This window comes from Aulonocara sp. 'chitande type north' Nkhata Bay, linkage group LG10 (genome assembly GCF_057382095.1).
Source record: "Aulonocara sp. 'chitande type north' Nkhata Bay isolate Kocher_YH1m ecotype deep benthic linkage group LG10, A_spYH_male_GT1.1, whole genome shotgun sequence".
NCBI lineage: Eukaryota > Metazoa > Chordata > Actinopteri > Cichliformes > Cichlidae > Aulonocara > Aulonocara sp. 'chitande type north' Nkhata Bay.
In genome coordinates this window covers 25,025,713-25,050,341 of record NC_141353.1, presented here as the reverse complement: position 1 = coordinate 25,050,341, position 24,629 = coordinate 25,025,713, and the positions used below count along the sequence as shown (strand labels likewise).

The following is a 24,629-nucleotide window of genomic DNA, read 5'->3' as shown; positions in this document are numbered from 1 at the left end:
GACCTCCACACATGATGTGCGAACAATGCGAGGACAAGAATTCGGGACATTGTGCAAAGTTAGCCTTACTCACATGTGCCACTTCGGACTTTTTACTTTTAAATTCACAGGAGTGTTACTTACACACCTCAATAAACTGAGATTAAATCACTAGTGACCTGGTAGGACAAAGACTGTTTCATTGAGTGCATGGCTAATAAAATGCAAACACAATCTCACCAACACAGTCCTGAAGAAGCAGATTAGTTCAGATTTTAAGAGATTTTAATCAAGGATGGTTAAAATAAGTAGTAACAATAAGGCAAGGCAAGGCAAGGCAAGGCAAGGCAAGGCAAGGCAAGTTTATTTGTATAGCACAATTCAACAACAAGGTGATTCAAAGGGGAATGACTGACATTCAAGGTAAGTTGCATAACTAGCACAAATACCAAGAGGCTTAAACGCAACAATGAAGTACGTCTGGATGTAAACGTCCTTCCCTGCTACTTGTCCTGTTAACCTACTTGTTTATGATAGTTATGCAACTGTTTTTGTTTCTCTTTAAAAACACACAGGAACATATGTATAAATGTAACTTTGATATCAAAATGGATCATAATTCATTTTTTCACAACCACGCGTAGCATATATAATATGATGTAGCATGGCTATAAGAACAGCTGTAGAGTCTGTCCATAGTAGCGCAGGGCTTAGGTGCTGGAAACACCGTTTACCTGAATCTTACTGAAGAAGATTTTGTCCCAGACGCTGTCACTGCGAATGATCCCGCTGCTGACTTCAGCACCTTTTCTCTTGGCAGCAAAGTTGAGCAACCAACGCTTTAACGGGGTGTTTGCCTGGCTGAAAATCTGGTAACAAAGCGAAAACACACATTTCTTAGTTGACGACAGCCCTGTCTCAGCTGATATAGCGGTTAAAACATGTCCAGCTATTTATGTAGATAATTAGCAAAATTATCTGCTAGCAAGAAATACCAACAAATAGCCACCATTCACATTATTACCCCCTAATGGCTCTCTTTGAAATTTAGAGGTTCTAGGGTTGAGCAGACTTGATTTAATGGTATATGCTGGAGAGTTAGAGCAAACTACATTCACATTTAAACTGTAACATTTGCCAGTTTAGGTGCTTGTTTTCCTGTTACAGGACCAAACATCTTTTGTAATTCTAAGTGGAATGGACAGGTTGCTTCAGTCAGAACTAACAACAGCTTCAAACAAAAGCAGTCTTGGTATCTGTTCATCTCACCTTGTCATACATGCGATTGAGCAGTCGAGGCACCACGGGGAAAATGGTCGGCCGCAGGGCCTTCATGTCATCTGGGAGGAGACGGATGTCGCCCTGATAGAACCCAATCCGTCCTCCGTGACAGTACACCACAGACTGCAGACAGACATATATAACACAACTGAGCAATGAACACTCCTAACTTTCTGATATCATTGCAGACAAAATACCAGCACTGAAAGTGGAGCCTTTAATCATGAAATATTAAAAATAAAGTCACATTACTACCAATAAATAATGTTGGCAAACACTCATAAGGGAGGTTTCTATAACATTTAATACCTCATTCACCTAACTGTAATACAGATGATAAGGGAAGCATCACTAATGAGTAAATTCTGATAAAAAAAAAAAAAAAAAAATACTGGCCCTTGAGGGGCACCCGCGTGAAATACTGGCTGCACCAGTCATCATACTTGTCGGAAGGCTTGTTTTTCCCACAGTCGCAACTCATTTAATGTCATTTAGCAAAAAGAGGAACTTCATAGCTTGCACGTTTATTTCGGTAGTGTTTTTACATTGTCATGCACATGATCTTGCTCTCATTATGTCAGAACCTATGCTCAAACAAAGGTCTACACACGTTGTATGATAAATATAATGTAGTAAAGACTTTAGTCGTGGAAGACTTTCATTTAGCTGCGTAAAAACACCAGTACAGGGTATAAAAAAATGCAAAATGGCTCCAAGGCATGTTCAGGCAACACCTCTGCAGAGATCTTATCAGATAAATGTGTCTGAAGTATTAATGAAAAAGTAGTTGATTGGGGGGAAAAATAGCACCCATGACTCACTTATGATTAGTCAGTGCTTACACAGCATCTTACAGTTATAGTTGGTCCAAGTGGAGTTTTATCTTTTTTTCTGGCAGCTGTTCAAGGTGAGTGAAATAGAAGAGAGTGTCACGTGTGATGTCATCGTTCCAGTAACTATGAGTCCAGACTGGACGAGGCGTGGAGACATGATGGACAGCCTTGTTTTGTTTTGTTTCAAGTGGCTTTAAACAACCCGACTTGATTTATTTTTATGTAACACTACAATCTGTATTAGTGCAGGTATGACTCCTTTGTGTTACCTCTAATAATTATAGTTAGCAGCAGAGAAAGTGACTCATTATGCAGTGAGGATTTACTTTTGGGTTCCAGAACTGCGTCCCATAGAAATACACAAAGTGTTTGAAAGAGAATTACTAAATGCTCAAGTTCATTTCGCAGTTCTTGTTCTCATGCGGCTACACCACCGCATGCTTCTTTCTAGATCATATGCAGATTGTGACACTTCCACAAACTGACTATCAACTCAGCGCGCCTCTTTTTGTTGTCAAACTGAAAAAAAAAGGGCACCACAAGTGTCTGCTTTCCGGTTTCTAACACCATCTAAGGACATGCAAAACACGGGGACCGCCTTGTGTTCTCTCTTTGACTGAGACTTCGCCAGCATCAGATATAGAGCTGTGTGTTTGTGTTTGTCTGCGACTGTTGAACTTGAGCTCTATTTTGTGATCTGGTGTATTTGCTCTCTGGGAAGATTAGGTGGTTTCCTGTGTCTGAGTCTCACGCTGTCTACAAGTGTGCTGCTAGCAGCAGCTTACCAGACAGGTTCAACCTGATGCAGCCTAACCGCTCACACCCATGTGCAACACAAAAATGATCTAAGTTGAATCTACACATTTATTGCCCAACTTAATTTAGATTTGATCACCTTTTAATATTTGCTGTTAGGCTTGAAGATGAATCCAGAGTTACTAATGAGCAGCAGCAAAAGCACACACTCAGAGCTTCTTAGTAAAGGGCCACAAGTTACTGCCACTTTACCTCACTGAGGTCTACACTGTAACTGCTCTCTTCGCTGTCAGCTTTTAGTTAAGGCCTGAAATAACATCTGGCTTGTAACTGAAAGAGATGGCATAGAGAGCATAAAGGAAGCTATAGAGCTTCTTGTAAGTAACATGTAAATAAACACCTAATTTAAAAAACACTCCTCATTTCTTGGCAGGAACATGCCCAGGGTTTCTTGTGGGAGATGTGCCTATGAAAAGCAAACCTCTAGACAGAGAAAGCATCCCAGTGGAAGGATGGGCAGAAAGGTAACTGTACAAAGACTGTGACTAAAAATGAAAATGAAACTCTGTTTTTTCCACAGGCAGGAGACAGTGGGCTCTTTGTAAAGCTTACTGCAATACCCTACAGTGGTTGCCAGTCCTAATATTCCACAGAAACGTATTTTGAAAGTCTGCTCAGCTGCAGGGCAAAGGAGAAATACTATCAGTGACCTGCAGGCTGCAGGGAACCGCTGCTTTTATAGTAAATCATGTGCATGCAGATGTTGTCTTTGAGTAACCTAACCTGATTACTGATTATCAAAGCTTTTACAAATATTAATGAAGATTGTCATCTGTGTGTGTGTGTGTGTGTGTGTGTGTGTGTGTGTGTGTGTGTGTGTGTGTGTGTGTGTTTGTTTCACTGGGCTAGGAAATGATGTAACGTGCCTTCACTTCCCATAAAGTCCAGGAATGCCAATTTTTTTTGTAGAGATGGAAAGCAAAACTGATGACAGGGAAGGAAAAGTTGGGGTGGTTTCTTTCTCCCTTTTTTCCAATCCTACAGTAATTAGTGCCCACCTTCAGTGTCATACTTCTTACAGGAAGTTCCTTCCTCCTCCCCCACAAACATCCTTCAGCTCATTACTATCCCATTAGTGTGATTGCAGATGACAGTTCGGCACATTTACCTCAATAAGTCTCTCAAACATGTGAGCCAGTGGCAGGAAGGAAATGAGGCAGTCATCTTGGTTGGGGAAAATTACTTTCTGCAGGACACACAAGAGACACAGTCAAATGAGTTAAAGATGCTATTTTGACACAGAAACTTGGATTTTCAAGAATTTGTGTGGACGAGAAAATGAACACATTGCAACCAGGCTAATGAATCACTGAGCAAAAGACCATAAACGACTGGGGGATAGGTGTGAAAACATTTCCTGAGCATAGGTTCAGAGAGGAGAGGGTGACTTACATCTGTTACTTTAAGGAAGCCTGAGAAATCAGCTACCACGTTTCCATGGGTGAGCATGACTCCTTTTGGGTTTCCTGTTTGAACAGGAAAAAAACTTATAATGAAATTGCCCAACAGATTCCACAACACATTTCCTCACTAGGAGCACACAATCATCCAAGTGAACACCAAAGGAATTCGGCTTGGAAAGAAAGACCTGGTTCAGCAGAATTTTATTTATAACTTGGAAGCCAGAAACGAGTCGTGTTAACGCAGCACCTTATACATTAGGTTATTAAACAGAATCCAGTATTATGAATATTGCAAAAACACATGCCAGTCTGCACAAACCATGCAAACTGCATGGTTTATTTCTAAAGCATATAGAAATAATTACATCACAGTTTCAACCTCAACTTCTCCTATTTTTTTCCTCCTCTCTTGGCATTTCCTAATAAGCACTGAAAAAACAGTACTCTCTGTTACTGTAATGCCCTCTTAATCTTATTCTCATTCCCAGTCCTTCCTTCACAATTTTAAAGAGTGGTTATTAGAAACTAAGGTTCCTCTTTCTGAGATGTCAGCTGACTCAAACAGCTGTAAGCAATCTTGTACGCTCAGTATAGACTAGATGTCGCAACAGCGCGGGAGGGAATTCTCAAGAAACGGAGAGTGATGTGAGGAAAACGAATCCTCTGCTGGAGTGCCTGCATGTGTTTGTCATTAACGCCAGCAGGAGGCAGGATTTTCAACAGACCGTGGATGTGGGAGCTGCAATTTGCAATCTGCCACTAGTGGGTCCTCACATGACCCTGTTTTTGTTCCCTCCTACTGTTGGTTTAAGTGGTCGATGGTGCTGTGGGGTGAAGCTTCTGAAAACGGAGCATTGTGGCCTAAGCCATGACATTTATGTAATGAAGGAGGTTGGGGAGGGGAATGGGTTAATGATTCTCTCACTACTGGATTATTGTGCTGCAATGAAGAACCTGGGTTTACAGTAAATGATACAGTTCAAAGTAAAGTAAATAGAAATTGCACAACACGAGTTACAATAAACTGCACTGTGGACTGACTTTAATAACTTACCAGCATCATGTCTCCTGTACACCTTTCTCTTTAAGGCTTTGAAAACATCACTGCTTTGAATAATTTTAGCGCTTTAAGTGTTTAAACAATACTATGTGAAAGCATCTAAAGTTAGTTAGTTTAGGCATTTTGAAAGGCCAACACTGTTTTATTTTTATATTTATTATTCGTGTGGCTTATAAGCAGCACCGAGCACTGTGAGTGCTTTTAATGTAAGCATTCTTGTCACACTCCTCATATTCACCACAGGCAGTGGCACATGCTTTGCACTCAGAAAGCTCTTAGAAAACACAAGACTTGTGGTTTATGTGATAAACCTCCCTGCCGTGCAATAAGTCCAAATAGATGAACCTTATTTGTTTGTTTGTTTTTTAACAGGAAAGGTTTGAAAAAGCGCTACCTGTGACCTGCTGCTGCTTCTGGAGTCACTGGCCAACACAGTTTGATGAGAATACAAATCCTATGTGCTTCTTACTTAATAATGGAGTATTTTTATATCACAAACTGCAAATGTGACACATATGATATTTCTATAACATCAGAAACATTTACTACCTGTGGTTCCACTGGTGAAACACACAATAGACAAGTCATCTGGGGATGGTGGCTGTGAAGAAAAAAACAACAACATAACACTGTCAGATGACATGCAGGTTGTCATGAGATCAACTTCTAGCAGCTTCCTCAACAGCAAGCTGAACCAATGCATGTGAGTCTAGAAAACAAACATTTCCATATGTTAATCCTTTTTTGTTTGGGTGGGGGGCTTTTTTTTGCCTTTGTGCACCTGGTAATTGCCCTCAGGGTGGATTTGTAGCCAGGCACCCAGCCCTTTACGGCATCTGTTTTGCATGCTCAACCCAGTTGTGCCCTCACTCTCTCTAATTTTGAACAAAAGGCAAAAACTAGCTTGACTGGTCAATACCTGTTAGCCAGAGGGCTGGTGCTTGCGTGTCAGTGTTCAAATTTTTACCTGTCAACACTAAGTAGATGAAAAACTGTCAGAGCTGTTATGATACATACACAGATACAGCCAACAAAAATAGGTTGCTGTCTTCTTGTGTTCATATGTGAACATAACCCATTATTAGACAAATCACCCGACAGACTTAAGTGCAGTTAATCCAAAGGAGATCATGCGATATTTTGTACTAAAAACAGGCATGAACTTCACTTGTAATCAAAATAAGACATCCTGCAACCATTTTAGCCTCAGTTTTGTGTAATTTACATAAATGGAGATGCTTGAGCAATGCAGAAGGTGATTTAAAATAATTCACGTTGTTTGGAAGTTCTTTTTTTTTTTTTTAAGCAGTTCCTGATCACTGCAGGTTTTTAGTCAGCTTTGGCAGAGGCTGGTGAGCTGCCATCTTTGTTGTTTTGATTGGGAAAAGTGTTAATTTGGCATAATGTTTGTACATTTAAGAATACTGGCTAACGATGACTTCGATAAAAATATTCACCATGCTCACCAAGGCCTTGGGAAGTGAACTGGACTGATACGGCCATAGCACGCAATCATCATGTGATGCTCGCCAAGCTTTACAAAAGTTGAAGGAGCTTGGAAAGAAAAGCGTCTGGACTTCTTTAAGTTGCTTGAAGACGTTTCACCTCTCATCCGAGAAGCTTCTTCAGTTCTAAGGTCAAATGGTGGAGAGTCCCAGATTTAAGCCCTGTGGGAGTATCACCCCAAAAGGGACAATGGACCCCCTAATGATCCTCTACCTAATCACATGAGCCAAGGTGTGAAAACGGGTGTAGGTCACAATCAGCCAAGGTTTCGGATGAACTCACTATGTAACCTAGTCCCACCCTATCATGTGAGTTCCTGAGGTCAGAAGGCCCAGGATGTGAGTGGGCGTTAAGGCGTCTGGAAAGGGATCTCAAAACTGGATTATAGATGGCAGACAGTTGGTGTCGTAAACCACCGCCTCTGATGGCCTTTAGATGCAGATGGACCGCCGAATCTTGTCCCGTCGAGGTGGCTTTATAGGCACAACATAGAAGATCCACCTCAACGTGACCTTTGTCCTGTATCTAAAGGACAAAGGTCAAAGGTTTGAGGACACCAATGTTCACATTTTGGACAGAGAAGATAGATGGTTTCAAAGAGGAGTGAAAGAAGCCATCTATGTCCACTGTGAACAACCACCTTTAAACACAGAGGGGGGACACTCTCATTGGGCTTAAATCTGGGACTCTCCACCATTTGACCTTAGAACTGAAGAAGCTTCTCAGATGAGAGGTGAAACGTCTTCAAGCAACTTACAGAGGTTTTTACAGAAGGTGCTTTTCTTTCCAAGCCCCTTAGACAATGATGACCTGGATGACTGAGAACCTTCACAGACACAAGCTTTACCAAACCAAACTCAGAATTTGACCCATTTTGGTCCACAAACTTTACTAGCATGCCTAAAACCAGTTGTTTTGAAACTATTTTAGAAGTTTTGAAATAGTTACTTACTATAGGCTTTCTGTAGTGATCTCGACCCAGGGCCTGTAAAGAAACAATGTGAAAGCAACTTTAAATCACTGTATAATGCTCTTAAACATTATAGCTTTATTGTGATATCCTATAATATGGACTAATGTCTTCTGAGTTCTGTTGAGGACTTTTCTAAATCCAGGTTGCTACACTGTAAAAGAGCCTGCAGCGGTTACCACAATTAGGCTATAAGCCCCAATCATTTGCAGCTGTGCATGGCTGAAAAGAAGGAAGTAATAATCAATGTGGGTCATACTGGTATCAAGTCATTTAAAACTATAGGTCATAGCTGTCAACACTTATGCATTTCTATATGCTTTGTTGCTGAGTTTGTGATTGATATCATCAGCAAACTCATTCAGTCTTTTCATTTCTTGTCACGCATCTAGCAAACGAGATCTGCTGGATGAGGACAACACAAAACAAAGTTATGCGTGCTCTACATGAGACTGAGAATGAGATTACATTTTCAGAGACTGCGCTAACCTTCTGCAGCTCACGTACTGCATATATTGCATGATTTATCACTTTGACAAAGCAAGGAATACAGCATATATGTTAAAATTCTCTTTGCTGTACAGGATCTGTTTAAGATGTCGTTTTATTACGAGCTAATGACACCAAGACTATATATATATATATATATATATATATATATATGCATGTGAACAACAGCTGGTGTACCAACACAGTGATAATAGACCGTCACTGTTCACCGGACATTGAATATCTGACTGTTAAATGCAGGCCCATCTACCTACCTAGGGAGTTCACCGTTGTCATAATAACAGCTGTTTACATACCACCAGATGCTAATGCTAACTCGGCGATCGCACTCCTGCATACAAACATCAATAATAAACAGAGCACCTACCCTGACGCTGTACATATCGTAGCAGGGGACTTCAATCACGCAGACTTAAAAAGAGCAATCCCCAAATTCCACCAGCACGTCAAGTGTGCCACTAGGGGTGACAAGATTCTGGACAAAGTTTATTCCAACATCAAAATGGGCTACAGGGCCAGACCTTTGCCACATCTGGGTCAGTCTGACCACTTGTCACTGTTTCTAATCCCTGCATATGCCCCCCTCAAGAAAACTGCTCTTACCATCACAAAGAATATTACCATATGGCCAGAGGGTGCCTCTCAGCAGCTGCAGGACTGTTTTGACAGGACTAACTGGGATATCTTTGAACATCAGGACTTGGAAATGTTCACAGACAGTGTCCTCTGCTATATAAAACACTGCATAGACACTGTTACAGCAGTCAAACGGATCCGGGCTTATCCCAACCAAAAGCCCTGGATGACCCGGGAGGTCAGGCAGCTGCTGAAGGAGAGGAACATTGCGTTCAGGTCTGGCAACAGGGATTACTACACCACAGCCCGATCCAACCTGAAGAGAGGCATCAGAGAGGCAAAGGGGGACTATAGGAGGAGGATTGAGGACCATCTGAAGAGTAATACCAGCCGGCAGGTGTGGCAAGGCATCCAGCACCTAACCAACTATAAGATCAATCTCGGAGCTGTGGACGGTGACCTGGAGCTGGCAGAGGAGCTGAATATCTTCTTCGCCCGCTTTGAGACCAGGGTACCGGAGGTATTGGAGCCATAGCAGCAACACGCCACCCATAGCAGCACCACCCTCACCCTGGAAGAGCACGAGGTGAGGCGCATGCTGCAGGCTGTTAACCCGAGGAAGGCGGCGGGTCCTGATGGTGTGCCAGGTCGAATATTGAGGGATTGTGCAGAACAGCTGGCTGGGATCTTCACCAGGATCTTCAACAAATCCCTCGCACAGGCGACTGTCCCACTCTGCCTGAAGTCCTCCACCATAGTCCCCTTGCCTAAGAAGCCCCACATCACCGGCCTGAATGACTACAGACCGGTGGCACTCACCCCAGTGGTAATGAAATGCTTTGAGAAGCTGGTCCGCAGACACATCACAGCAGCCCTGCCCCGCAGCCTGGATCCACACCAGTTTGCCTACAGAGCAAACCGGTCCACGGAAGACGCTGTAGCCACAGCACTCCATGCTGCATTAACTCACCATGGTAGCTATGTGCGGATGCTCTTCGTGGATTACTGCTCAGCTTTTAACACCATCCTTCCACACAAACTGGTGGCCAAGCTACAAGACCTGGGGCTTCCATACAGCACCTGCATGTGGATCAACAGCTTCCTCTCGGGCCGTAGACAGAGAGTCAGAGTTGGCCATCACACATCCTCAGCCCTGAGTCTCAGCACTGGCTCACCCCAGGGCTGTGTGCTCAGTCCACTGCTCTACTCTCTCTACACACACGACTGCACTCCTCGCCACCACAGCAACATCTTTGTGAAATTTGCAGATGACACCACAGTGGTGGGGCTCATTTCCAAGGGAGACGAGTCTACGTACAGAGACGAGGTGGAGCAGCTGACGTCATGGTGTAAGGCCAATAACCTCCTCCTCAACACTTCAAAAACCAAAGAACCCATAATAGATTTCAGAAGGAAAAAGGCAGAGATCCAACCACTATTCATAAATGGGGACTGTGTAGAAAGGGTGGCAAGCTTCCGCTTCCTGGGAGTCAATATAGAGGAGAACCTTTCCTGGAGTGTGAACACCTCCGAGCTGCTGAAAAAGGCCCAACAGAGACTGTACTTCCTGAGAATTCTCAGGAGGAATAACATCACACAGAAACTGCTGGTGTCCTTCTACAGAGCCACCATTGAGAGTGTTCTAACTTACTGCATATGTATTTGGTACACTAGCTGCACAGGGGCTCAGAGGAAAGCACTCCAAGGGATCATTAACACCGCCCAAAAGATCACTGGCTGCCCTCTCCCCACACTGGAAGTTCTACACAATGCCCACTGTTTTAAAAAGGCCCAAAACATCATAAAAGACACCTCACACCCTGGCCACTCCCTGTTCGAACTGTTGCCCTCAGGCAGACGGTACAGGGCAATCAGAGCAAGGACTAATAGACTCAAACACAGCTGTTATCCAACTGCAATAACACATCTGAATACTACAAAAAAATGTCCATCACGCCACTCTTGTGTTAATCTATGCACGGCCTGAAGCATGTGTGTGGGAATGTATGTGAATGTTTTACTGTTACATCTTATTAGTATTTTAAGTATTCTATCTATTTAATTTATTGAATTTTATTGTTTAATTTATATTTTGATATTGCTAGGGATGATGCAATGATCGGGGACCATTCTTCATTTCGTTGTTCTCGTGACAATGACAATAAAGTTTCTGAACTGAACTGAACATATATATATATATATATATATATATATATATATATATATATATATATATATTTATTAGGGGTGCAACGATATTCGTATCGATATTGAACCGTTCGATACAGTGCTTTCGGTTCGGTACGCATATGTATCGAACAATACAAAATTTGTAATTTATTTTATCAATTTTCCTTCTGACGATGCTGTCTGTGTTGAGCGCTCAGTGAATCTGCGTTCGACTACTCCGCCTAGGGTCGACAGTGCAGCCTAGGCGGAGTAGTCGAACGCAGATTCACTGAGCGCTCAACACAGACAGCATCGTCAGAAGGAAGAGCGCAGGGCAAGCTAGCGAGACAGAAGTTAAGCTCTCCTTACAACATAGACCTCCCCCACTCTCATTCAGATCTGGCGTTGGAATTATTTTGGTTTTCATGTGACGTATGACCCTGAAGGTAAGCGAGTCATGGACTAAAGTAAAACAGTATGTTGGATGTGCCATGCAATGCTCAATTACATGGGTGGGAACTAGTGTGTTAGCGCAGTTAGCTCGTTAACGTGTTGGCCGTCTAGCCCCATGCACGGGGCGATCGGCGGTAGCTCGTTAACGGAGATTTGCCGTGTTGTGGCGTTAAGGTCATTTCAACGAGATTAACCTGAAAGCACTAGTGGGAACACAACGAATATGACTGCACATTTACGCCGACATCATCCTAGTGCAAAGACAAGTGGAAGCAGAAAAAAAAACAAGCAAGCATGCTACTAACTTTAGCCGAGTCATTTAGACAGCCGTTTAATATGCTGCTGAGAATATAGCCCAGAAGAAGCGGATAGTATAGCTTTTATTTTGGAAAGAGACATTTCTCTGTAATAAACTCTCTTTTCCAAAGATGAGTGATTCCTCAATCAGATACAGGGCTCGCAATATCGCTAGCCCAACGTCCTGGAGCTAGCGATTTTTTTCAGTCGGGCTACCAAAATCTATCTCTGCCCTGCCCGTCGGGCTATTGTAGGAAAAATATATGTCAATGCTTTTGCATTCTTTCGGAAATGTAGCTGGGTAATTATGTCATTGGCATCGGTGAGCCACTGTCAATATGTGACATATTGAAATCGCGTTTGAATTTGCGCTTGTTTTTTTGCTTTCACTTTGCAATCGTGCGAACTGTGTATAGAGAGCGACAGCACTGATCTGTGAGTGATGATAATTTGTGCACCAATTCCTCTGACATCGTCTTATCAATCGTTAGCTTACTGTGCAAACATGACAAGTGAAATCTCCCGCAGCTTAAACATGTGAGAGGTTGATCGCGCAGAGAATCGCTGAGCTTATGTGAGTGCGTGTGTAAAAGCAGCAGGATTTATATTTGACTACGATGACCTGGATGACTGAGAACCTTCACAGACAGATATATATTTTAGTTCTGCTGAGCCAAATAAGACAGGTCAGGGTGAAGAAGTGACAGCCAAAGAAAAGCTTACCACAAAACGGAGAAGTTATGACAAATCAGACTATAAGGCAAAAAGAAAGTGCAGCTTTATGGTTTCATGGACAAAAGAATTTCTGTGGCTGCAATATGACGAGCTAAATAACCAGGGCTGCACATAAGTGGTCCGCAGGTGCGCATTCGCTGTCAAAATAAAAAACACGCACAAGGGTTAGGGTTAAATTTAAAAACTGTACTTTTGAGTTAAAATATATATTTATAATTTTAATAAATGACAAATTAAAAAGGCATGAACATTTTTTTTGTATCGAAAAAATATCGAACCGTGACACCAAAGTATCGAACCGAACCGAACCGTGAATTTTGTGTATCGTTGCACCCCTAATATATATATATATGTATATATATATATATACATATATATGTATATATATATACATATACATATATATATATACATATATATATATACATATATATACATATATATATACATACATATACATACATATATATATATATACATATATATACATATATATATATATACATATATATACATATATATATATATATATACATATATATATATATATATATATATATATATATATACATATATATATATATATATATATATATATATATACATATATATATATATATATATATATATATACATATATATATATATATATATATATAATAGATTAGCACTCCTCAGTCTAAATACTTGACATACATATGGTGTGCCGTGTCACAGGCATACCAGAGTCCCACATGTCTTACCTCCACTTCTTTAATGGCCTGCACATGGACACCGCAGCCCTTGCCTTGCTCCACGAGGTCAGAGTCAAAGGCGTCCATCAGGATGACTCTTCGCAGGCCGGGGGTCTCCTTCCGCTCCACATTCTCTAAAAGCACCCGAGCTTTGTCCATTTTGTCACAGATGACTGTGGAGATGTCAGCTGAAATGAAACAAGCACACAAGAGCACACGCTCCCTTGTGTGAACATCATCAAAGTAAGAAATAAAAAGGAACACAAACAAATGTGGAGTTGGAAATCAGTTGGAATTTGGTCACATCTTGAATTTAGAAGGGTTCAAAGTAAAAATAATCCCGTTAATCGATTTTAGAGCTATCATTTGGGTTGCTGTAAAATCTTGAATACATATGTTATTTTTAAAGTTATGATGATTTTACTGTTCCAATATATTATTTTCTTTTTTCAAGCACTAGCTTTTACACCACATGAAATTCCTATCATCTGTTCCTTTGCAACAGAATTACTTATTGTTACAATTACCAAATGTTTTAATGACACATTAGCTTAAATCCAGGAAGTAGCACTTTGTATGAATGTGACAAAGATGCAGTCAGCCACCAGTGAGGGGAGCTCTACGGCTCACACTGATACGAGTTCCTGTTTAAAAAAATACACACACACATGTTCTAATATGTCTCACAATGCCCCACAATTATTAGCCTGCAGACTGACAGCTGTTAAATTTACATTTCCTACTCAAAGCTTGTGAAGTCATTACAGTCTTTGTCATGTTTGTGTTCTTACCAGTGTTTATGATGAACCTTATAGCATCTTGGCCGAGCGTGTCATAAAGGGGAACCACCACCATCGAATATGTGTAGCAAGCCAGCTCTGAGATGATCCACTACAGTCAAACAGAACAAAAATACAAATAAATGAATACAATCTGAGGTCGGACTTTATCCTGCACTTGAAAACCTCAATAACTTTAAGTTCATATACTTAAAATTAGGGCTACACGCAGATTAGACAAAGATTGAGCAAAAAGAGTGCCAGTTACCTCGGGTCTGTTCTGAGCGAACACCCCTATGAACTGATTCGGATTGGGCTGGCATCCCTGGTGCAGAAGGCCTGAGCCCAGATGCTCTGCCCGGGCTGTCACCTATTCAATCGAAGAAAATAAAAAGTCAGAACTGATTGGACCAAGTGGAACAAAACCATACAAATCCTGAGCTAATCTTCCAAGTGAAAAAAAACTTTGCTCAGCTTCTGGTAGTATTGTGCAATTTAGCTAAATAAACTGACCTCTAATTTTGGAAAAAAGGGAAACCCAACCTTGTGTTAGTCATCTTTCTTTAGTTCGAGAGAGTTAAGAAACACACTTTGATTTTAAAGCAATATTCTGCTGTGTATACTGATGATTCACATTCTACAAATTACCATGATTGTGAAAGACATCACAGTAAATGGGGATTAATACAGCTGTGGAAACTTACATAATAACACACTTGATTTCGTGTTTCAGCAAAGGTCTAAGGCAAACCTTATTTTCCATTCTAGAAAAAAAAAAATTCACAGTGCTTTTTAAGTCTCTCAATGAGTCTGTAAGACAAGTCCAGATTTGCCTGGCTGACACCTGGAAATTGGAGTGAATGACAAAAAAAAAAAATAAAAATTCCACCCACTTTTCTCTTGTAAAATACGATGATGTCACAGATAAACAGGGTGTCGTATATCTCATGTGTATTGTAGATTTTGACATCGCTTTTAACAGAAAATTCCCTCCAGCTACCAGCATTACTTCAGTGACTTTCCAAGAGAGTGCCAGTGTCTTGTGCTCACAGATTTGTTGGAACCTGAAACTGCTTTACTGGATGATGGGAAGTTTTCAGTTATTCTGCTTTTAATAACTATTTCCACATGTCTCGCCAACTGTGCTGCAATCACTGGCATATCCAAGACACACACACACACACACACACACATAGAAGCGCAGAAGGCGGTGGAAGTGTAATTATTATATACAAACCAGTGCTCATACATGGCCCTGAAGATGCAGCTGAAATCAGCCAGTATAATACAAGTGACCAAGACTTTGTAGTTAATATATTCCCTTTTTTCCCCAGTCAGTTGGTTGATTTTATATTTATAAGAAATAATATCATACCCTTGTATAGCTATCTTAATCTATGTTGGTCCACAGTCATCGCTGAGTCATGACATAAGTGGGGCGATCGTGGCTCAAGAGTTGGGAGTTCGCCTTGTAATCGGAAGGTTGCCGGTTCGAGCCCCGGCTTGGACAGTCTCGGTCGTTGTGTCCTTGGGCAAGACACTTCACCCGTTGCCGCCTGGTGGTGGTCAGAGGGCCCGGTGGCGCCAGTGTCCGGCAGCCTCGCCTCTGTCAGTGCGCCCCAGGGTGGCTGTGGCTACATTGTAGCTTGCCATCACCTGTGTGTGTGAATGGGTGGATGACAGGTTGTGTAAAGCGCTTTGGGGTCCTTAGGGACTAGAAAAAAAGCGCTATACAAATACAGGCCATTTACCATTTAAGTGATTATATCTCCTGCTCTTGGAACTAACACGCGGGATGGGAGACTGAAATTTTATAATATACAGGACTGGCTGTGGAAAAACGTCTCTACTGCTTACATAAACATGGAATAAATAGAGGAATGTAATTTTTTTTTATTGTTTATGAAAGAAATTAATGAGCAGGATAAAAACTGATTAACTGGTAACCTTGTATCTAAATTTACTGGCAAAAAAACAAAGATCCAAAACACAACTCCCAGCCGTATTCTTCTTTGTTACTGTCATGACTAAGTGGGACAAAAATAGTTTAGTTATTTAATTTTTCATATATATATATATATAAGTTAAAGCTGTGTATCCGGTTAGCAAGCAGTCAGAGTATAAGAAATCAATAAAGGGACGTGCTGCTTTTGAAGTGGTGAGCTATTTCACATCGGTGGCCAATCACACCTTACACCCCTGCCAATGATGTACTCTGCATTTCAGGTCTTCCGAATATAATCATACTTGTATTTTTAGATTGTTTCTGTGTGTCTACATTAAGTATGTGAATTGAAACCTCACCTCCAGGGACAAAGTCTTTAGCTGTGTTGAAGAGTAATATTCTTATTCAGCAACTTATACGAACAACAATAGCACCTCTGCAAAGTAGCTTGCAGCTTTCGTGTGTGCTGTGCAGATTTTGCAGGATGGAAGGTGAACAGCAGTTATAGAGTCAGTCTGCTCTAGCAGGATAGCATCAATCATTTCTCTTAACGTCTTAGCCAACTTAGGGTGGCAGACATGATAGTGATCTGATCTGAAAAATGCCAGTTAACATCAGACAAAGTAAGTCATAGTGTGGGATCTATTCTTGGACTTAAAGCAGTACTTGCCTATAGCACATATAAAGTAGAAGTGTTGTTTAGCCCAGTCAATATCTATATATAGCAAGGTTTGCAGACTGCAGTTATTTAGTAGCGCTCTTGATGGTACCAAATTTGGTTTTAAGGCAGAGTGGGTGCTGCAGAGTCTCTGCAGTGTAAATGCTGCAAACGTCATCTGACTGTAGTCTTACACTGGCACATGACAGACTAGTCTGCACAGTTTATACTGTAGTCAATCAACTGCCATTACAAAGACTGTAATGATTATGTTTGGCATCAGAAGTGTGAGGTGCAGAAAATCATGCTTGAGCAGCTATAATGTATAAAATAGTTCCTATAAATGTTGCTTTATCAGAAGTCTGGAAGCATTTTGTAGCATAAGGATTTGGTACTTTTCCCCTTTGAGGGGTCACCCTGTTTTATTCTCCTCCCAGCTGTTGTTGTTACAGGGAAAAAACATGTCCCCTGAATGGCACGAACCTCCTTATAGGACATCCATTTGTAAGGTTGGTTGGGGAGTCGTGAGCCTAAGCAAGGTCCATCACCTGTTGGACGCAGAAAGGAGACAAACAAATGATTAACTTATGTGACTGGACATAAACATCATTAAGGTTTTTAAATCTAATAGTAATTTAAACACCTCAGGCTCACACCAAGGTGAAAATAACCCTTTCTAATGCAGAAATAATTTCGAGCACAGGCATTCTGTAGACATAGATATATACATGAAAACTTGATGATTTTTAAGTTTTGTTTTTTGCTTTTTTTCTCTTGTTATTTCAGTTACATTTGCATGTTCAAAATAAAATCGATCTAATTCTCTAATCTCTGAAATAGTTGTGAAATACCCAGACTGCTTGACTATCACTGCCTTAGACAAACTGACTAAAACAATTCATTTCTACTTCAGACCAACTGATGTCATTTTCTTGTGGCTGTACGATCTGGCCAATTATCGAAGAGCCCACTCTGACAAGTGTGGGGCAGGTGTGGTTTGAGCAATATCTCTGCATTGTGAGTCACTCAATTATGTGTCTTAAACTTGCTGGCCATGAGCCCTGACACTGTTACCATTAGCAACGCTAGCCATCGCCTTGGCAACCACAGGATTCATTTTATCTCCAGTAGCAGAGAAACACTATGATTGGAGGTTTTACAATCAGACAACTGCACTGTCACACTGTGCTGTCTGTATCACACTTCTGTGTGTTTGCGTGTGTGGGAAATTTTTACTGCAAGTCTGGCAGCTTAAACACGGTTTGAGTTCAGATCAGATAACTGTATTTCCATTCTTACATTTATAGCCTGCTTTATGTTGTACTGTAGTATGCTACAGATGTTTATTTCATCAGGGTCTCTGGAAAGCTAAAACCCCAAACCAGGTTTTGTATATTGGGCAAATGGAAATCTAATATTGTAATAAGATTAGATCATTTAAAATTATGTTGTAATCAATGTGAAAACAGTGCCAAAACAAAACATCTATTTCATTGTGAGAGCTGTAAGAGCTCCTTGCTCTGCTTTGAGGTTTTAAATTTTCATTAACGTTTTACAGTCACGGCTCGTGTTTAGTTTTATTATTTTTTTGTTTAAAGTAACACAATACTAACAACACATAAATAGGGAGATTTTTGGGCAGTGTGAAAATCTGAGATTATGACAGCCTATGTTATACACTGTAAAATGTATATGGACATATTCTTCATAGTCTTTTTAAAGAGTCTTCGGGTGATTGAAAGACAGGATTAGTAAATACAAGTACAGACAGAAAGGGATGAATGACACTAATATGGCTACATGTCAGTTTTACAAGTGGTATTTAGTGAGATTACATGTTTTGACCTCTTCTATCATCTGCATTACTTGTTATTAAACCTGTGGTTTATAAAATGTACATGAGAACATGAATGAAAAAAAGAGGTATGACTCTTTATGAGAAAAGCTGAGCAACTCTAGAGGAACAGAGGCTACATTGAAGTCTGAAGCACTTTGAGTGGTCATTAAGAGCACAAAACCTTTATGTAAAGGCCAATCTGCAAGTGCCAGTCCAGTAACGTGGAAAGTTGGCATGCTCCAGCTCTCTCCAGCTTTGTGTATAAATGTTTCCACTTCACATCCTACCCACCAGATATATGCAGTCCTCTCTGGAAAACCTCATACATGGTCTTGGCGTCATCATGGTAATGAGTCAGCAGCTTGGAGGGGTCACCCATCATAGACCTGCGACCCCCATCTTCGTGCTGATGCACAGAGAAAGAGCGACAGACAAAGAAAACAGTGCAACACCATCAGTCATTTCTATGGCTTTTTCTTCCCTCTAAATTCTGAGGGTATAAGATCTAATTTTTCTCCCTTGTAAAAACACTGTCAAATAGATACCCGAGCGTGGAGGAGTTTAGGAAGAAATTTGTCTAACTTTTCCTCTAAGAGATAATCCATCTCTTTTGTCAGCTAACAAATGCCTATAAAAATATGTGAGCTGCTAAGCTTCCTCTGTGTTTAGACTGCAGACACATTCTGGATGACTAGAGCTCATTCCCATAAAGAAAACAATAGTAGATGCAAATTCCACTTTGTAAATGAGTCATTTAGCCTGAAAGGACTGAACAGATTAGGCAGCCAGGACTCAAGACACACTGTACACTACATGCTTGTACTGTGGCTTGTGTCACGTATAGGTATATATATATATATGTATATGAAAAAAGAGAAAACAAGCCTCTCGAGGTTTCACATTACACTACAACATGATGCTGCAGGGTAAGGCTGGTATTTGGAGGCCTGTGGTGCAAAGTATGGGTGAAAAACCTAGTGTTTGGTTTCACTGGTATGGTGGTTAGTTTAAACCAGTAAAAGGGTTTAAACTAAGGGCACAATTTCCCCTTAGCGCTTCAGTATTAACTAAAAGTCAAGTAGAAGTAGAATTTGTTGGTTGCTCTGTCTTTTAGCTCTCTATTTCCCAAATACAGGAAGTTGCGTAGTGTATGCTTGTGAAGGACTGTGTTTCAATCAAAACAATAAAAACCACACATCTGCTAAAAGCTACAGTACGAGAGTTTTTGGCATATTATGGAAACTGTTACAGTAACAAGGCATGAAAGGCTACTTTCGATGTTTGATTTTGCTTACATTTGTACTACTGTGGTTTCCATTACTGCCTGTTATTAGAAAAGAAGAGGAGGAGATCAGAAGGCCATCTGTCGTAACGAGCTTCAGATGCTTAGAATAACCTGACAGGTATAAGCTAGGGCAAAGAAAACTAAAATACTAGCCTTTATTGTTAGACACAAAGCCTAGTGTCGTCACTGGCTGCTAACAATTGAAGGTGACCTACATGAGTGCATTAAAACAAAACAAAAGAAAATCCACAGAGAGTACTGATCGACCCCATTTTACTGTGAAGGACTAGACTAACATGAAAAATATCTACTACTTGTGCCTGAATGTCCAAACATGTCTATGTTACTGAAAGCATTTGGGAATGCAAAACTTAACGCTTTTATGGACCTGTGAATATCTCACCGGCACTTCCTCAGACTGGTGCAGAAGGCTGCAAGGGGGTTTGATGGGACGGGGTCTGGTGGCTAACCAGTACGCCAGCACAGCTGTCAGAGCGCCGATGCCCACAAGCGTGGAGGTCGGCAGGGAGCGGAAGAACTGACCGAGCTCGTCCATCTCCGGTATCCTCAGGCCACTCATCATCTCCTGGGCCTGCATCTTCTCCATCAGGGTGGAACTCAGCTCTGAAGAAGGGACAAGGCAGTCTTTTACTAATGATTTCTTACAACGCCTTTCAAACCATTATTCATTTTTCTTAAACACAACTTGCTAAGGAGGAGGGTAAATCAATATTTTACTCAATGTTTGGTGGGATCGATTCCCCTGGAATCAAAAGTAATTTAAATCTATTTAGCTGAAATTATGATGTATACTTACCTACAAATCCTTGCTGGTCAATACATTAAGTAATAATTAAAGAAAAATAAGTATGAAGAAATAATTATATTGTAAGTAGTAGCGTAATAGTGTGTAACTTCTGGTATTTCACAGGAAAGGTATAATTATACTGTAACTTTAAGTAGTGTTTCACTTCCTGGAAGCATTTGCAGTTAAATATAATTACATGAAATTTTAGGTAAAACACAATGAGATTGCCTGTAATCCTAGAGGAATCATATATTATTATATGAGCCATATAATAAAGTGCTACTGATTGTTTTGTTTATATGACAAATCAGATTTGACAGGTGTATTGCTTTCAGATAATCACATTTTTGGGCACTAATCCTTGTTACTTGCCTGAAAAAGGCAAACAATACACTAACATGACCTCATATTTCTGTCTCAAGTCTCTTTCTTCTGCATCCTCATATTGATGTCCGCAGTTAACGCTGCTTATAGATAAACCGCCACTGACTGCAGTATCTACTTGTTACATATACTAATATGTGCAAGCCTACTCTTTAGTTTTTTTTAAACCAAGGGATGGCACTTATGCTTTTTTTTTTTCATTGCATGTGAGGAAAACCCACATGTGCACTTTCCACACAGAATGTCTGTGCTTCAAGGAAAAAAGGAAGAAGGGTTAAAGCAGACAAAACCACTGTCTGGTAGCTGTTAGTAGTCTGCAGCAATAAGCATAAAAATTAAAGAGGTGTAAAATACTTAATCTTTCACTTCCACAGTCAAGCTGTGAAGCTAAATCTGAATTTTCTTTTAAAAAAATTGGTTTGTTTCTTCTTCTTATTCGTCTTCTCCATGTCTCTATGGTCTTTTTTAGAACATTAAAAGTATACTCTCGGGCTTAATGTGAGGTCAAATGCCAGTTTGTTAACGAATCTCTATATAATATCTATTCAGTTACCTAAAACCAAACAGGAGTATTTATTTTTCAGATTAAATCAAGGTCTTGTGAATCACAGCTTCTCAAACACGCGTGAAACTATACAAATTTTTATTGAGTGCTAGTTCTAGACTTTTTCATATTTCACATAACAGTTCACATTTCATGCCACTGAAAAGAAAGCCTTGCTCAGGATGTGATCATGTAAGCTCTTTAACAACTTCACATGTGAACCAGCTTCCTAAGATGAAGACTGAGACATTTAAAACACAACTAGAAAATTAATCCCTCCCACTAATTTCTCAGACTTGTTTCCATCACTTTATGACAGGTTTTTGTGGCTATACGTGGGCATATTTGACCTCGCTACTCCTTCACCGAAGCGAAATGACCTGAAACACTTAATTTATACTCAAAAGCTGGTGTTTGAGGGGTCTCACCCCCACATTTCTCATTTTTACTGTAAAAGAAGGCCAGGAGAGATTATCTATACTGATGACTAGAAAGGACAGCGGTTAAACCGTAGTGGAATAGTTGCACAGTCATACACACACACACACACACACACACACACACACATATCAAGAAATACATAATTTATCCAAGGGGGCGGCTGGCTGTAGTGCTGAGTGGGGAGGGGGTTTCCTTCCCTCCCCTAGGACATGAGTCAGAGACAGCACCATCTGATCTAATGAACTGTCGGGGCAGTGCTACAATTAACAGCCAATCAGACACTTCCTGTCTCGTCTCACCGTCTGTCTGTCTGTCTCTCACTCTCATGCATGTCTCTCTCCCGACATGCATGCACAGACACAAACACCAACAGACAATGAAGCTGGTAAGTATAAATACATCAGGTCGTGGGAACGCTGACTTCCTCATTCACCTGTCATTTTAGAGCGGAACCACTATTCTGTGCACTAAACTACTAAAGTGAGGCGGAATCACATGAACCCACATGATGCTTTAAAAACTTTCCAAAAATTAGCTGAATTTAGAAGACATAAAACAACTACCATCTTTTTCTATTTATCCAAAATAGTAAAAATACAAAGGGAGAAAAGTAAATAATGGGCTTATTGTATCCCCTGAATAGCCTGACTTGAGAGTGCATTTTAAAAACCTCGTCTACACTGGAGGGTACACAGTCCAGATTATGAAGCAATTAATCTTTTATCTATTTCTGCAAATTTAAACGTAAGAAAAAAAAAGTGTGAAGCAGCCAAATATCCACTTAGTGTTTGCATAATGCACATTTCCATTGGGTTACTAAATTCCCATCAAAGAGATATCATCTATAGGTGTTGCACCCGATGAGTCACGCTGGCTGCAATCATTTCAAAAGGCTGATGACGGAAAACAAAACTAACAGTCAAAATTTCAAAAGTAACACCTAATACCCGTTGTGAGTCTCCTCAACTGACAGTGTGTAAGTGTAAAATAGTCATAAGTTTCTCTTACGAAGCTTAAATTCAAAATACACTTCATCCAGGGTCATGCATGCAGCTGTATTGCTACTCAAAGTTTAAATGATATACTTTACTGTCACAAAGTCATCACAAACTCGACCTTTTTAGTCTTGCTATATATGAATACATGCTCACAGATATTATTACAACCCCGTGACCACACTTTCACCCTACAGTATCATTTTTCAGTTGATACAACCGCAAAAACACACCGACACCCTGATGCTAACGGCAGTCAGTTGCTACAGTCATTTGTAAAGCCCCACTGACATATGACAACACGTTAAGATACAGTAAGCTGGTACTCATCACTTCCTCTGCTTTAATTCAGGCCTGTTGCGCAATGTCTTCATCTCTTCTGACACTGCCATCCCATTTTTATTTTTTATTTTTTTGGCTAGAGTCCTCTAAATTGAGTCCAGTTTCTGCTCACACAGAAACTATCACCTGTAAGTGAGAAACCGCAGCATCCCTCTCGTGTCTGAAAACAGTACCGGCCCTGTAATAACGCAGTTGTCCGTAGTTCTCTTTTTTCTGCCGCACTTCTCAGATATTTTCTCTCTTTCTGTTGGCCTTTTTTAAAATCTGAAATGTTCCAGTAATAATGAGGGGGAAATTAAAGCAGCTCAACTACCGGGAAAAGTTTAGCACAATAAGTAAAAGCTGCCACTTCATAATGGCTCTAAATCACACTGCACTGATTGCTCGCATTTGTGTGGATACTAAAGCAGTTAGATTGTCAGAGCTAATTCTATAATTAAATGTCCAGAGCCACTGAGCTGCCTGTTGTGTGCAGCTGGATTCAGTAAGACTGGATCTTAGTGAAGACGGTAAAAGTTGATTGAAAAATCAAGACAGACAGAAGATTTTAAAAGTTAAAAATCATTAGATATGGAGGTAAAATTATAAAACAAATACTTACATGTCAAAAAGAAAGAAGGTTTTTCTTTATGTTTGGGTAAAGATTAACCATTAGGGGAATATATTTTGGGAAATACTCTTATTTATCTTCTTCCTAAGAACTACATGTGCACACTGACACCATTCATATCTGTTAAGCATTACTCTGAGCTTCACTGGGGGGTGGGAAACAGACAGAAAAATGTAACTTATGTCTGCCAGCACCTCTAAATCACAAAGTACAGAGCCAAACATTTCATTATGAAACAGTCTGATTTCTTTCTTCTGTAATTTAAATGAAGGCTGGAAGTTTCAAGCTGGTCCAAATCTGGTTGAAATTTAATGAATGTTAAACAACATCTGGGGGACTGAGATGTGTCTGTTGTGTCTTGTTGACAGATTTTGAAACCAAAGTCCAGAAGACCTCCGTAAACATTTATAGACCGCCAAGGCAGTAATTAGATCAAACTGCGGCTGTATCACGAATGAATTGTTTTGTGTCCTGTGACTAATGTGGCTTGGCTGCAGCGAAGAGTCGCAGTGGATTGGTGGAGTGGCGTTTCCAAAGAGAGGCAGCGGAGGGGGAACAGCATTCGACCTGCTCTAAATATAGACAGACTTCATAACACACTGACACCACTGTGCAGCTAGCTGGAATAAAGGAGGCAGAAAAGAGAGAGTGGCTGGTTATAAAAGCATCACTGTGCAGA

At 40.5% G+C, this 24,629-nt stretch overlaps 1 protein-coding gene across 4 annotated transcripts in view; it reads right to left on the bottom strand.

The window, feature by feature from the left end:
* acsl6 (acyl-CoA synthetase long chain family member 6) overlaps window positions 1-24,629 on the bottom strand; it is a 39,890-nt gene that overhangs the window by 7,577 nt on the left and 7,684 nt on the right. For 3 of the 4 annotated variants that reach the window (XM_086309256.1, XM_086309257.1, XM_086309259.1), the window contains 12 exons: window positions 20,215-20,450; window positions 18,833-18,947; window positions 17,188-17,252; window positions 14,370-14,471; window positions 14,114-14,213; window positions 13,332-13,510; window positions 7,831-7,863; window positions 5,922-5,973; window positions 4,302-4,375; window positions 4,018-4,095; window positions 1,249-1,383; window positions 714-848 (listed from right to left, as the gene is read on the bottom strand). In XM_086309256.1, coding sequence (XP_086165382.1) covers window positions 714-848; window positions 1,249-1,383; window positions 4,018-4,095; window positions 4,302-4,375; window positions 5,922-5,973; window positions 7,831-7,863; window positions 13,332-13,510; window positions 14,114-14,213; window positions 14,370-14,471; window positions 17,188-17,252; window positions 18,833-18,947; window positions 20,215-20,450 — 1,304 coding nt within the window. The remainder of the gene's footprint in view (window positions 1-713; window positions 849-1,248; window positions 1,384-4,017; window positions 4,096-4,301; window positions 4,376-5,921; window positions 5,974-7,830; window positions 7,864-13,331; window positions 13,511-14,113; window positions 14,214-14,369; window positions 14,472-17,187; window positions 17,253-18,832; window positions 18,948-20,214; window positions 20,451-24,629) is intronic. The other variant, XM_086309258.1, reaches the window with a different exon arrangement.